At 47.2% G+C, this 13373-nt stretch overlaps 3 protein-coding genes across 10 annotated transcripts; all 3 read right to left on the bottom strand.

The window, feature by feature from the left end:
* Positions 1-492: 492 nt before the first annotated feature.
* shams (glucoside xylosyltransferase 1 shams) lies at positions 493-2961 on the bottom strand. Its single transcript, XM_011150972.3, has 2 exons — positions 2334-2961; positions 493-2261 (listed from the first exon to the last, which is right to left on the bottom strand). The coding sequence occupies exons 1-2, from the start codon at positions 2778-2780 to the stop codon at positions 1605-1607; spliced, it is 1104 nt and encodes a 367-aa protein (XP_011149274.1). The 5' UTR covers positions 2781-2961; the 3' UTR covers positions 493-1604.
* Positions 2962-3340: 379 nt separating this feature from the next.
* Positions 3341-6040, bottom strand: LOC105189095 (uncharacterized). Of its 2 annotated transcripts, XM_025306612.1 has the most exons (7): positions 5948-6011; positions 5202-5319; positions 4953-5100; positions 4466-4714; positions 4064-4306; positions 3776-3940; positions 3341-3528 (listed from the first exon to the last, which is right to left on the bottom strand). In XM_025306612.1, the coding sequence occupies exons 2-7, from the start codon at positions 5254-5256 to the stop codon at positions 3384-3386; spliced, it is 1005 nt and encodes a 334-aa protein (XP_025162397.1). In that variant the 5' UTR covers positions 5257-5319; positions 5948-6011; the 3' UTR covers positions 3341-3383. The 2 variants fall into 2 exon arrangements, with proteins under 2 accessions (XP_025162397.1, XP_025162398.1); XM_025306613.1 differs by lacking the exon at positions 5202-5319 and having other exon boundaries at positions 5948-6040.
* Positions 5734-11650, bottom strand: Keap1 (kelch like ECH associated protein 1). 7 transcript variants are annotated; one of them, XM_011150965.3, is made up of 7 exons: positions 11239-11650; positions 8701-9020; positions 8408-8572; positions 7585-8252; positions 7209-7478; positions 6592-6890; positions 5734-6509 (listed from the first exon to the last, which is right to left on the bottom strand). In XM_011150965.3, the coding sequence occupies exons 1-7, from the start codon at positions 11303-11305 to the stop codon at positions 6322-6324; spliced, it is 1977 nt and encodes a 658-aa protein (XP_011149267.1). In that variant the 5' UTR covers positions 11306-11650; the 3' UTR covers positions 5734-6321. The 7 variants fall into 7 exon arrangements, with proteins under 7 accessions (XP_011149267.1, XP_011149269.1, XP_011149270.1 ...); XM_011150967.3 differs by having other exon boundaries at positions 7209-7457; positions 11239-11649; XM_011150968.3 differs by lacking the exon at positions 11239-11650 and adding an exon at positions 9639-10518.
* Between the last annotated feature and the right edge of the window lie 1723 nt (positions 11651-13373).

Genomic DNA, 13373 nt, shown 5'->3' with positions numbered 1-13373 from the left:
CCCATACACGGCACATAACTTCTTGTGTGCTTGCGATGCGTTCTTGCCTTTTCGGAAATAATACAATAAAATATGTCTGAAGTGCACGTCTTGTTCTTCCATTTTTAAATTGGGATAAAAACAAAACTAAAGAACTAATCGATATAATTTTTGTACTAAATGAAAGGTACAAGTCCAAACAATAAGAAAAAAACATGGGTTAGGTACTTTGAACACGTTAACGAAACAAAAGAAAGTGTAAAATCCATCTGTCGACAAAATCCGCAATCACTTAGTTACCAACCCAATAGTATCTCGTCGGTGGCGTATCTAAAACAGTCGGTATTGTCATCGCTCTTGAATTACCTTCAGGTCGAATGCAATGGCATGTGTGTTTTCGCTTCCGCTATTTTCTTCACATACCTGAATAGTAATTATTATTTAATGGACTGTATACTTCGACAAAAATAATGTCATCGACATAATTCTTGGTCATTGAGGACTTCATATCTGTTGTTTCTATAGTATCTTTATTTTCATAAGCCTTGTATATTATTTTATAAGAAAAGTATCACAAATGATTTCTCCAACAATTGGACGATGAAACGATACAAACCACCCATATTCATCGTAAGAAATGTCATGTAAAAATTTGAACACTTTCGTGCAATTTTAATTAATTATATATAACGCTACGATAATATGTATTTATATGAATTTTACCTACAATATCAACTGTTTCGTCAGAAAATGAGTCGTTCACTTTGGAAATGTTGCAAGTCCAGTTATATATTTTCTCAAATTCAAGCAAAAAGATGATGCATTAATTTGATTTTGACGAAATTCATGAAATCACACATACATCAATTTCGAAGTAACGTTGCATATATTGCAATTAAAGTCTATCTGGCGTCTAAACAAATAGACAATTTAATATTGTCCATCTGCTACAAACATGATAAGCGCGACTTACTCGGCTTTTAGCTATCGTCATTTTTTGTTACTAAAATGTGGTCTAGAAATATCTTTGATGTTCAGTCTGTGAAGTTCACGAATTTCGCAGATAGTCTTTAATCGACGCTTTTCCTCGAAATAGATTTGCAAGCTAAGTATTGTCGAAATTCGGATAAAAATGTATAACAACATATTCGCCGCACCACTTCTCATGCAAACAGTAACAACATAGCGCACTTGTCAACAAGATAACTCAAATGCACCACAGAAAAGGTTCAGTCTACAATATGAAATTCATACGAAATCAACACGGATTACACTCTGGGACACACAATCACCTGGGAAAGAACCTCGCAATTCGGATTCTGACATATAATACATATATATATACCTATGTGTGTAAATATTGGTGTAATATAGTTAAGTATTTGAAATACTAAAAACTCTCTGGAAATTTCTGGGGACCGAGGGAAAACGCGGATTTACGCTACGACTAAAAATGATTACGTACAAACACTTACATCCTATTCGTTATTGCTCCGTTATCTGTATATAACACATCTATATGTATCAAGAAATTATCAAAAAAGGGGTGTGAGAAGACTCACAAACGCGCGGGGAAAGTAATATCACTCTGGAAGTAGATGCTGATGGGCTGTCGAGCAGCAAATTCAAAAGTTGCGACCCAAGTGCAACTCGGGCTGGATAATGAACACCTTCCCGACTCGGCCGCAGTTTGACCTGTCCTCCATCGCCAGGTAATTTCTCATTGGCACAAGCAGTTCGTCGTACGGATCAGTGTTGAGCTGATACTCCTGCATGGCCCTGTACACGGCCTTGAATGGTGGTTGCTTCTGCGAATGGAAAGTACCGCGCGAGCCGTGCAACACCAGAGCACCATCTCGCTCCGCTTCGTTGCACACCGACATGTACATGCAGTGGTCCGGCCTGTAATTATAGCGGCACGAGTACACATACAGCTTCTCTGGGTGATAATGGAATATTATGTTGATTATATCCTGATCGCCCCAGGTGATCTTCAGCCGGTATTCTTTGTGAATGGGAATCACATAGTCCGTCCATCGGAACTCCCTCATCCTTGTCAAATTCATCAGCATCACGCCGGAATTCACACCCAGCTTGCCATAATACGGATGTTTGGCGAATCTGTTGTACCAACCAGTGTTGGGGTCTTCATGTTCAGGACTGAGAGCTGCTAGCTGGCTAGAGTTCATCTTCTTGAACTCATCCCAGATCTTCTCCGGCGGCGCCAGAAACAGGGTATCTGTGTCCACATAGAGCACCGCATCCGTGTCGTTCAGTACGGTCTGAAAAAGTGCAAATCTTGCGGGTCAAATTCCACTGGAAGCGACTTAAGATATCGGATAACGTCGACTCACCGGCAGAAACAGTCGCTGAGCCGCGCAAGGCTTAAACAGCTTTTTCCACATGGCCACGTCGCTACCCTCGGGAAAGGTAATGGGTCGCACCACAAAGTCGAAAGTCTTGTTGGATATGAGCTTCCATTCTGATAGCTTCTCACTGAAGGCCGGTATCAGGTTGTTCTCCGCCAATATCACTAGTTGCAGCGGTCTGTTGGCGAAGACCAACGCCGACTTGAGCATCGTCAGGGCCTCGTATAGCCTGTCTCCGCACACTACCACGCATATCGTCACCTCGCTCGTCGCCGTTGTCGCTGGAGTCTTCTTGTGGAGCAGCAACAGGCGCTCTTTGCCGGCTGCCTGCTGGTCGTACAACTTATTGGAAAAATTGCTGGTCACATTGAGCAATATGATGAGCGCGGCCAGGATAAGGCACAGCAGGAACAACTTGTAAACGTATCGCATCGCGTCGCGCGCTTTATTCAGGCCTCACATCCGAATCGCGCCGTCGACGATGCTGCGCATCGACGCCCAGATACCTGACGGCATTTTGTCACCCGCCTCTCGCCCCTCGTCGACGATGATTCGCCGTCGCGGAACACGGTGAATTTCGGATACTCGGATGCCAGTCAATGCTCGGACCTCTTAGGTTAGGCATGTGAAGGTTATGTTAGGTATGGTATGGTTAGGTTTGGTTAGTTGGAGTCAAACCAAGGCTAGGTTAGGCTAGGTAACGGCGAGCGCCATATTTTGGCGTCAATTCAAAGCGTTACGTCGTTAACAAGGCAAAGCGGAGAGCTCGAAGATACTTACGCTGCGAGTGTCATTACATAATCATGACACGTCGAATAAAATGTAGATAAAGCGGCGTAAGTGCGAGCGTGAGATTAGGATGTTGCGAAATTCGCAATATATGTTACAATAATTAGCAATAATAAACGTCAGCGATAATAATCACTACAATTTTAATTTAATATCACGATTGACAGTACGATTTATTGTCGAGGCAAATCATCACGCGAAATGAACGACTGGCTGAAACGACAGCTGGGACAGCAGCGAGTAACGTTACATGCTGTGAGTTTGGCTGTATTTTAAGAATACTAATTGCTTCTCTATGCCGCTGATGATCTTCCAATCCACGTCTTGGTAGAATAATGCGTCAAAGTCCTGATGACCCATCATCGCTTTCAGCGTCTTTTTCGCGTCGTTCCTGCGGAATTAGCATATAGTTGACAACTCGTTCTATTCCCACGCTGTCATTTATGCAACAGTTCTTTTGACTGACTCTTCTATATTTTACAGAACATATGTAAGACTAGTTATGTACAGAGAGAAGAGATTTCGCAGTGTAATATCTCAAACGTTTTGTGTAATATCTCAACGTTGTTTAATGTATCACGCAGGCAAGATGCGTCTCTGTCAGGAAATAATAAATCCTCATGAGTGAAATGAGATACCTCGTTTCATTGTTGCCGTCAAGAAGGAATTTAGAAGTCATGGTGAAGATCTTTCGGCGGGTATCCTTCATACTTGCGCTTGACAACAAGCACTCCACTCCAATGATATTTATGATATTATAGAGCAGTCGACTTACGGTCGCTCTGATCAATGGATTTTTGTGGCTATAAAGAGTCTAAGAGTTATCAAGAGGATCTGATTGAGGCTTACGAGGCTTTTTCGCGTCAACTTCATCAGTTGAGAGTTTGACTTGCTTGACTAATTAAGATATTCGTTCGTTCGTTTACCCAGCGCCGTGTTCACTAGCCAATATCCGAATGCAAGTCGCAGGGGACAAGTGAGTTATCATGGAATCTAAGGCGCGTTGGGCGTCGTTTCGAATTCCCTTGTTCGTGTGGGTGCTCTTCAAGAATAATGCGGATGCGAGTTCGTCGAATTCGGGCCTCTGCGTGCACTGGACCGTTTTATACAGCTCCATCGCCACTTGACAGACAGTTTTGACGACGTGCGGCCTTGTGTTCTTCAGTAAACTGCAATACGACGAAGCCTCATTGCATGCATGACGTCAGTCGACAGATAACAGACGAGGAATATAATAGAAAAGTGTGGACGGTGACGTTGAAGAAACAAACGCAAACAATAATGCAGGACGGTATTTCGAGGACGGCATGGATCTTGAAGAGAATGACCTGCACAAAGTTCTGTATATACGAGGCATGTTGGAGTCCAGCAATTCCGGGTGGATCCTCGAGATGTGCATCAGCTTGATCAAAGCCGGCACGTTGCTCTGCCATCGGTCCTGCTTCAAATCCTGCAGAGCGAATTTCAGCGTCTCATGCGGGTTCGCGAGTTCCTCGGGCGCCGCCGTGTAATCGTCCTCCAGTACGGCCGTGTAATCTCCATGACTGGTCGCGGGATTAATGCCTTTCGGATACTTGCTGAATCATGCAGTTGAATTAGACGAAAAAGGAACGGAGACACACAAATAAATTGTAAGCACACAGCTCGATGTATATTATAATAATACTTAAATAAACAAGTCATCGGTGTGAGAGAGAGAGAGAGAGAGAGAGAGAGAGAGAGAGAGAGAGAGAGAGAGAGAGAGAGAGAGAGAATCGTACTCGTAAAGAAGCATAAAACTTAAACAGCACGTTAAAGAAGTCAAATGCATCATACTTATCGGATAACGCGGAGGAACGCAAGTCTCCCGAGGCAGCGGAATGTGCTGTTTCGGTAATCGGTGTTTTCGCAACTTGCGCTAAATTTGCAGTCTCATGTTGAATGGACAAGGTCGTTCCTTCTGCCACACGTGTGGTAGACTTGCCTTTTTTTTCACAACAGATATATATATATATATATTTTTTTTTATCAAAAAGCACACACGCACGGATATCAAAGATTTCGATATTGGTCGGCACTCCCTACCTGCGCCTTTACACATGGGACACGTGACGTACTTCTTACATTCCGCATGCGACATTTTATTGCGAATTTCCGTGAAAAAAAGTCGAGGCAACGACAGGATATGAGGGTGTACGATCTTCTAAAATATATCTGTGTGTATGTGTGTGTGCATATGTATATATCTTACAAGAGCTCGATCGCGGTAGTTCCGATGCGGTAGCAATTTATCTGCTTTATCTTCGCTTTGAAATCTCCATTTTAAACATGCAAACATCGTTTATGTAACCCTCGATAACAAAGTAAATAACTTTAGTATTTAGATAAGTTCAAGTAGCGCGGCATTAACGCGCATGAATTGACATATATGTTAATACACGTGTTAACATCCGCGCCACGCTGATATTATGATTTCGACGGGTATTACCGCGTGCGTCATTCCTCTCAATGAGAATGCGCCGAGAAGAATGAATCGCAAAGCGCAGTCAGCATACACAATTAATTAATTACAAAGAGTCTGACTGTTGAAGCAGTTTTGGGAAAAGACACTCGGGAGTTCTTTGAAAATAACTTTCTTACGATATATGTACAATTACATATTAATTACAGTGTCGTCCGCGAAGAGCGACCAAGCTATAAAAAACTTGTTACAGTCTGATCTGTCTTAGTAGCTGGATGCGGCGAATTTGGTCCTTCGTTAAGTCGAAACGTCGCGGTGAGAAAGAGAAAAAGAAGAGGATAAAAATAACGAATAAAAAAATTCACTTCACCTTGCTTCTCGAGAGAATACATCTTTCGCCAGCTAGTCGCAATCTTTTTCAGACTTGGTCCGATTCGACGACACGCGTCTCGTGCCGTCTCTGCTATATTACACTACGTAAATACAATTCTCAGTCGAGTTGTCCACGTAAACGTCGATTGCCCCTTATGTCCCGTCCCGACCCGTGTATGCGTGTGTGTGTGTGCGCGCGCGTATGTGTGTGTGTCGTATCTTTCATGTCGTCACTTTTACACCACAGTTCCACCTCCTCACTTTGTACACATTTCACTTAACGAAATGCATAAACGACGCGACCGCACGTTATCTTATTGGCCGTCGTTATTCGCAAGCGTTGTTCAGCAAGAAGAACCGTCCGTTGCCACATCACGACGGCGGTCTCTCCAATGCGATATTGTGGTCCAGATGATCGCAATGCATAGGGCACTGATAGTACGACACAGCGCTGGCGTGACCGGACCTCCCGGACGTCATAGGCACACCCTGGATCCACTGATCCTTGGCGGGGTCGTAAATTTCCACTATGTTTAAGAACGTCGCACCGTCGTATCCTCCTGAAGAGAGAAAGAAGACCTCCTTTTCTTCATAACGTTCCATCGCGCAACGTTATGGATCGTGCAATGCAACCAGACCTACCCATCGCGTACAGCTTGCCGTCGAGAACGGTGACGCTAAGCGCGCTGCGGGCGATACTGACGTTGCTCACGTATTCCCAGACGTCGCGCTCCGTGTCGTATCTCTCCACCGAGTTCAACTGCGAGTTCCCGTCGTATCCGCCTATAACGTATATATATTGACCTAGATTGGCCACTCCGGCGCCCGAGCGACTGCACTTCATAGCCGAGACCATCGTCCACTCGTCGTTCTCCGGGTGGTAACACTCCACTGAGCTGAGTCGTTCCTTACCGTCGAAGCCGCCGATCGCATACAGCAATCTGCCGAGAATGAGATTCTCACGTGTCGTTTCCCTCGCACCCTCGCAATAATTTCGCGATCCTTCGCCGTATTTAGTGCAATAAGGACTCTTGTGGTTAAAGTTAAATGAAACAAAGCGCAACTGGGGACAACTTTCAAGCGCGTAGAATATCGTAGAGTTACGAGACAACGAGTCTCACACGCAAACCAAGAGAGGTGTGAAAAAAGGGAGAAACTGATACGTAATTTGAATACTAAATGAAGCGGCTCGGTAAATTGACGCGCTCAACGACGCGATCAAAGAATATCGCGACGCGATGACGATGTAAATTACCTACCTGTTCACCACCGCCACTCCCACGCCCAGTCTTTTGATGTGCATAGGCTTGACGCTGGTCCACGTATCCTGATCAGGGTCGTAGCATTCGACGCTGTTGTGATACTCGGCGCCTGCGCTGCCACCCACCGCGTACAACAGTCCGTCCATCACAGCGACGCCAACCCTGTTTCTCGGCACCGACATCGGGCTGCACGGTCGCCATTGATCCATCACCGGGTTGTACCTGTCGACCCAGTCGCTGTCGTACCTGAAAACATCACGCGAACGTCTTGTGAATTCGACGTTCGCAGAGTTTCTCGTATCATCACTGCGGATTAATAAACAATCATAACGAATTCATTGCGATTCGGGTCGTGTCAAAGTGCGCTGCTCACCTGCTTCCTGGTGAGTTATTCCTGCCGCCGACTGCGTAGAACATGCCTTTGAGGAAAGCGCCACCCAAGCCGGACCTAGGTACGATCAGCTTCGCGTGCTGCGTCCACGTCTTGTCGTCGGCGTTGTAACCCTCCAGTACGTCGAGCGAGTGCTTGAGAAAACCGCCAGCGATGTAGATGACCCGGGGCGTGTTGGGCGTGCGCTCCTTCACCACCGGCTTCTTGTGCAGCGTCAGGTCCTTGAAGATTTGCGCGAGATACTCGCGGCAAGCCGGCACTTTCTTCAGCACGTCACAGTTCTTCATCTGCTCTCGCAGGAAGTTCGGTGTGAGGTACTGGCAACGCACCGCGTGCAGTATATGCTCCATTTTCGGCCGCCTCGCCTCTTCGTTGTACTTGACCCACTTGAGCACGGCATTGTACACTTCCCGCTCCTCCTGCACATTCAGCTCGTCCTTCCTAACGAGCGATACCAGCTGAATAGCGGACAGCTGCAGGAATTCCTCCTCTTGACATATCTGATTGAAGTGCTGGACAATGAACTGGTTCGCCTTGTGGTACAAGTCCTGGCAGCTGTGCTGCTCGGCAAAGTGCGCGATGCCGATCGCGTTCGTGGGATCTAATTGCCTCTCCAGGAATACGCAGCACGCGTCTATCACATTGGTAACCTGTGTCATGATGCAAGTTTAGGTATCACGCAGATTGGACTGCAATACAATATCTGCTGGGATACTCTGGGGAACCGATGAGATTGGTTCTTTTTTGGTAATATTCTTCAACTTTCTTTACCGTTCTTTAACATACTTTGCGAATATTCACGTACTTGGAACATGGTAGCTGCTGACAGCAGCGAACACACGGTAATCTCAGTAACTCTTATTTGTCCAGTATACATGAAGTACATCAAGCGAGCCATTGCGGTTGGGCACACTCCTTGGAGTTTCACCCTTGTCATTTCGCACTCCTTCAATCCTCCGGTAAACATGGCCTGAAAATTTGGAAACTGCCAATGTTGTCTGCTGTCTCTCCGCTTGATCACAGAGAAATGAATCTATCTTCATAGACATAAACAAGGAAAATGGTCAATCTTCTCTGAGACGGTCACATAAAACTCACCTTAAAGTAGGGACTAGCAGCTGCTAAAATAACTTTATGCGCATGGAACAATTCGGTACCAACTTCAAGTATCACATCAGTCAGCATATGATGACTGCGCATCATGAACATCATCTTCATGGCTTCCTTCATATAATTGGCCATGCAGAACGTCATGTCCCCGAGGTCGCCGTGCTTCTCCGTGCTGAGCGCACCCTCCCAATCCGCTTCTTCCCCTGATACGGGCAGCGAATCTGATGCATTGCTCTGAGACTGGTGGGAGCTGCCCTGAGCTTCTTTCTTCCGCCGACAATCTTTCTCTCCATCCATTAAAATGAAAGCTGCAAAACACAATAAGAGACACCGATCTTTACATATAAACGCTCCTTGACACATACCAGTCTGTCTCAATCTATCTCTATCTCAGCCCCTCTCTCTCTCTCTCTCTCTCTCTCTCTGTCGAGGCACACATTCATACGCCGATCTCCGCGCAAAGCCAAGCGGACAACATACGAACGTGACCGTTCCACCAGGAAAGGACCGTTCCAGGAAAGATCTTGAGAGACTAACAACGTCGTGACATGTATCTCTATCCGTCTCCGAGTGTATTACGCGATACTACGGAGTCACAGTCGCGCGTTGCGGCGCGCAATAACGGCATCGTAATCGCGCGATGCAGAATTGCGAGTATCACTGAAGCGTCGCACGTGACCGCGAGCTTCTTCCGACAACGGAAATATCGCGACCCCGTTGTCGTCGTCGTCGTCGTCGTCGTCGTCATTATTGTTGTCGTCTTGTCATCGTCGTGTCTCCGTCTTCGTCGTCGTTGTCGTCGTCGGCAACGGCGGCGGAGCAGGTCTTCTGGCTCGCTCTCGCTCTCTCTCTCTCTCTCTCTCTCTCTCTCTCTCTCTCTCTCTCTCTCTCTCTCTCTCTCTCTCTGTCGCGCGCATGACACTTACCCGGCTGACCGGACCGCGGGCAATCTATTAGCGCTGAGAAATCACTGGACGCACGACAGGAAGACAGGAGAGCAAGGCGCGCGAGAAGGTGGCAGCGGCAGCGACGGCGGCGTCGTGATCATGTTTCGTCGTCGCGATCGATCTTGCCGATGATACACGCCGATGACGCAGGCATCTCTCCTCCACCTCGGCGGCCGGCTCGTGCGGCGGCACACGCTCGAGCCTCGAGCCGCCAGATCGGCTCGCGACAGATGCGGCGTCACCGGCGCGCGTTTGTCCGTCAAGCAGCAGCAGCAGCAGCGAGATGCGTTTGCGACGTGCGTGCGAAAATGAGGCGATTTACATACGCACGTGCTCTTCGGCGCAAAGTGATCGTCGATGAGCGCGCAGACAGCAGCCGCACGGACTCAGTCTAAATGACGGGCGGGACTTTCTCGCAACGGCCGCCACCGTCGTCGTCGCCACCGCCGCGAGCGAGCGAGCGAGCGACACGAGATCGCTTCGTCACGATTTACCGTAGATTGCGCACGACACCGTGCACTTTTGTCCGCGCGCACCGATAGCGCTCGACTGACAACCCAACGTGACCGTGACGGTGACTCGGTAAGAAACGAGCGAAGGGGAAGTACATGAGGATTTATGGGGAACGGAGGAGAGAGTCGACGCGTTGAACGCGTTGAAAATGGAGTATCGCTGTGGGATCTCTCTTGTGGGAGTTCCTCGGAGAGAACGTCTCTTCTGGATTCTAATGCTGCCGGAACAGGGCGGCGGAGGCGGAGGGGGGGGGGGACGGGAGCACGATCCTGCGACGTTGAAATCGCAAATCGCTTCTATGAACACCGTTTTCCACGTCGTCGCGATCCACCACGTCGGATATGATTGACAACGAAACGAGGAGAAGAACCTCTCCCGAAATCCCGATTCTTCGCTCTCAAAGATTTTTGAGACTTGACTCGTGAGTTGGTTCGGTCGTACCGACGAGCAACGCTGAGGCTCGCTTCTTTGAACTTCTTCTGCAACTTGTTATGTTTCCACGGTTTTAAATAAAATTCAAAGTGTACACACAAGTGTGCGTATCCTCTTTCCCTCCCCCTCTCGTTCTCCCACTCTCCTCTTATCTTTAAGTCATTATATCAATATGTCGTGTCATGTGCTGATCGCAAAGTGTCCGAATGACTCGAGGTATTCGAAGCGTAGCTTTTTTCTCCTTCCACATGAAAAATCTTCCTTCCGTAACAAGAAACAAAAGGGTGCGACGGGTGAACGGGACAGTGCGAATATGCAGATGCTGGACAGAGCGAAAGGAGAGGGAGGAGGACTCGCTGAGAGAGAGAGAGAGAGAGAGAGAGAGAGAGACGCGCTTCTGTCATGTTCCACGACGATAGCTGATCGTGAAACAGCAATCGTGACCGTAGATGACTCGAATGACTTGCACATTCCGCAGCGGCGCGTCTCGCGTGGTGCGTCCGAGGACAGGCGTGACACGCCAGCCGCGTCAGCTGTTTTGTACGAAAAATCGGCGAGCAGACCAACTTACTTCGCCAGGCCAGGTTACCCCGTCAGATAACGACTCGCGACGGACGATACTGACGATACTGACCATCAACGAAACGATGACCCTTTTCTCTTCGTTTCTTCGAGCGATCTCTGATAATCTTGCGTATCATATTATATCATCCTCGTGTTCCGCGGCTTTCTCAACCGAGAACACGACACTTTTGGAGCACCTGGTCGAGATGAGCCTCAATAAGAGCTCACGATGGCCCTCGTTACCGTGTTGTCCCTTGGAACCAAACGCTAAATCGCCTCAACTATTTCAAATTCGCTCTTTCACTCAGCCACGAGTCATACTGCGACGTCAGAGACGTGGAAGTACGCATGCGAACAATTATCGCGATTTGTATGCGCATAAATAACCATTTTCTTCTATTGCCGAACGGAACAACGATAGAGCGCGATGCAAAACGTTTGCGCGGCACGCGAACTGGAAACTCTGCCGTCGTGGGCAGCTTTAACGCGCGGAAAAGCGAAAGCTCGTCTCGCGATGATCCCGCAGCTGTTTTACCGGGCCGGAGTTATTGCGCGTAATTTCCCGCCATTTCCATTTCCAACGGGCCGCGTGCGCGCGCACGCGCGTGCGTGGTGCGTCATTCGATCGAAGATGGCCGCGCGACTATTATCGTCGAACATATGCGCGATTGTTACACAATACGTGCGCGCGAGCGTGCTAGGCGCGTGAGTACGGCGATGAGCATTTAAATTTAAATGCTCATCGCCGGCAATATGGCGGTGTCAACAAACCCGGCTTCCTCCCTCCTGGGAGGAAATAAATTGCACCCGACAGGAAAAAACAGGATTGTAGCTAAGAATCGCGGCGCCCGTCATTCTCAACACGCCGTCCACGATGGTACGACGAATTAGACAGGCAATTGCCGGGAACATGGTGAATTCGGTTAATTAAATTTAGACGAGATCGAGGAGACTAATGTACACACACATACATGCGCGCGCGCCAAGATAATATTGTATTTTAACGTAGATGCCATTCTCTCTCTCTTTCTCTCTCTCTCTTTCTCTCTCTCTCTCTCTCTCTCTCTCTCTCTCTCAAAAGACACAAAACGTAAGAAAAATTTCATGAGAAACTTAAAAGATCACTTTTGCAATTGATGTAACACCTCCTCGACGTGTGTTTAACATTTATTTCGCAGAAACGTTTGTCACCGCGTCTGCTGTGTTGTGCCTCAAAAGAGAAGAGAGTGGTACAACACTCCACACAAAACACACACACACACACACACACACACACACACACACACACACACACACACACACACACGCTCACTTTTGAGATAATATATTTATTTCTTATTAATATGGAGTTTTCATCAACAATAACAGTAGCAGTAGGCGTAACAAGAAAGACGAGGTAGGTTACGAGGAACCTAACCTAATGTCGTACGCCAACAAGTCAGCCGCGGTTGGAAGGGATCTTCGTAGCATCTGTTCCATTTCTTTTGTCTTCCCTTTCTTCGCGGCGGGTGTACGCGTGATTTCTCTACGTTCTACGACGCCGAGCAATCACTATCGTCACGATAAATCAGCGCATGTCGGGCGATTATGCGTAATCTACGCGCGAAATGTTTAATCCTCGAGCGAGAGACCGTGTCTAGCCGAACCGTCATCGCGGAGCAAAGCTCAATCGCGCGCGATGGCGCATCAAGTGCGCCACTTGCTCGCAGGCTGCTCATCTCAAAGGATCGTCGTAATTATATCATTGCAAATTGTCTTGTGCACTTTGTAACGATACAATAAGATATCATGGAGGAGAATGCGATTTTTGTTACGTTTCAAAAGGAATTTTGGCGTTTTTGAAATGACGCGCGACTCTTTTCATTTTCCATTATTCCAACGCTAATTTACATATCTACGTATGTAAAGTTATAATATTAATATCAATTTGCAGGACATCCAGGTGAGAAAGAGAGGAGAAAGAGAGGAGATGACCTGATAAATATCAGACGGCGCACTACGCGCACCAGTGCGACCGTTCGAGGATTAAACTGTCGTTTCGTACACGGTTTGCATCCAAGTGTGTGGTGTGAGAACAAGATACACGCCACGATAATTCATCACTTAATAATTATACGAACGGAAGAGCCATGCTATATTAATCTCTTAATTTACCATAAATATTAATTATACCATAAAGTCTAATGCGTTACATTATATTATAGC

This window comes from Harpegnathos saltator, unplaced genomic scaffold, assembly GCF_003227715.2.
Source record: "Harpegnathos saltator strain DR-91 unplaced genomic scaffold, Hsal_v8.6 scaffold791, whole genome shotgun sequence".
Classification (NCBI taxonomy): Eukaryota; Metazoa; Arthropoda; class Insecta; order Hymenoptera; family Formicidae; genus Harpegnathos; species Harpegnathos saltator.
This window is presented reverse-complemented; position numbering and strand designations above follow the sequence as displayed.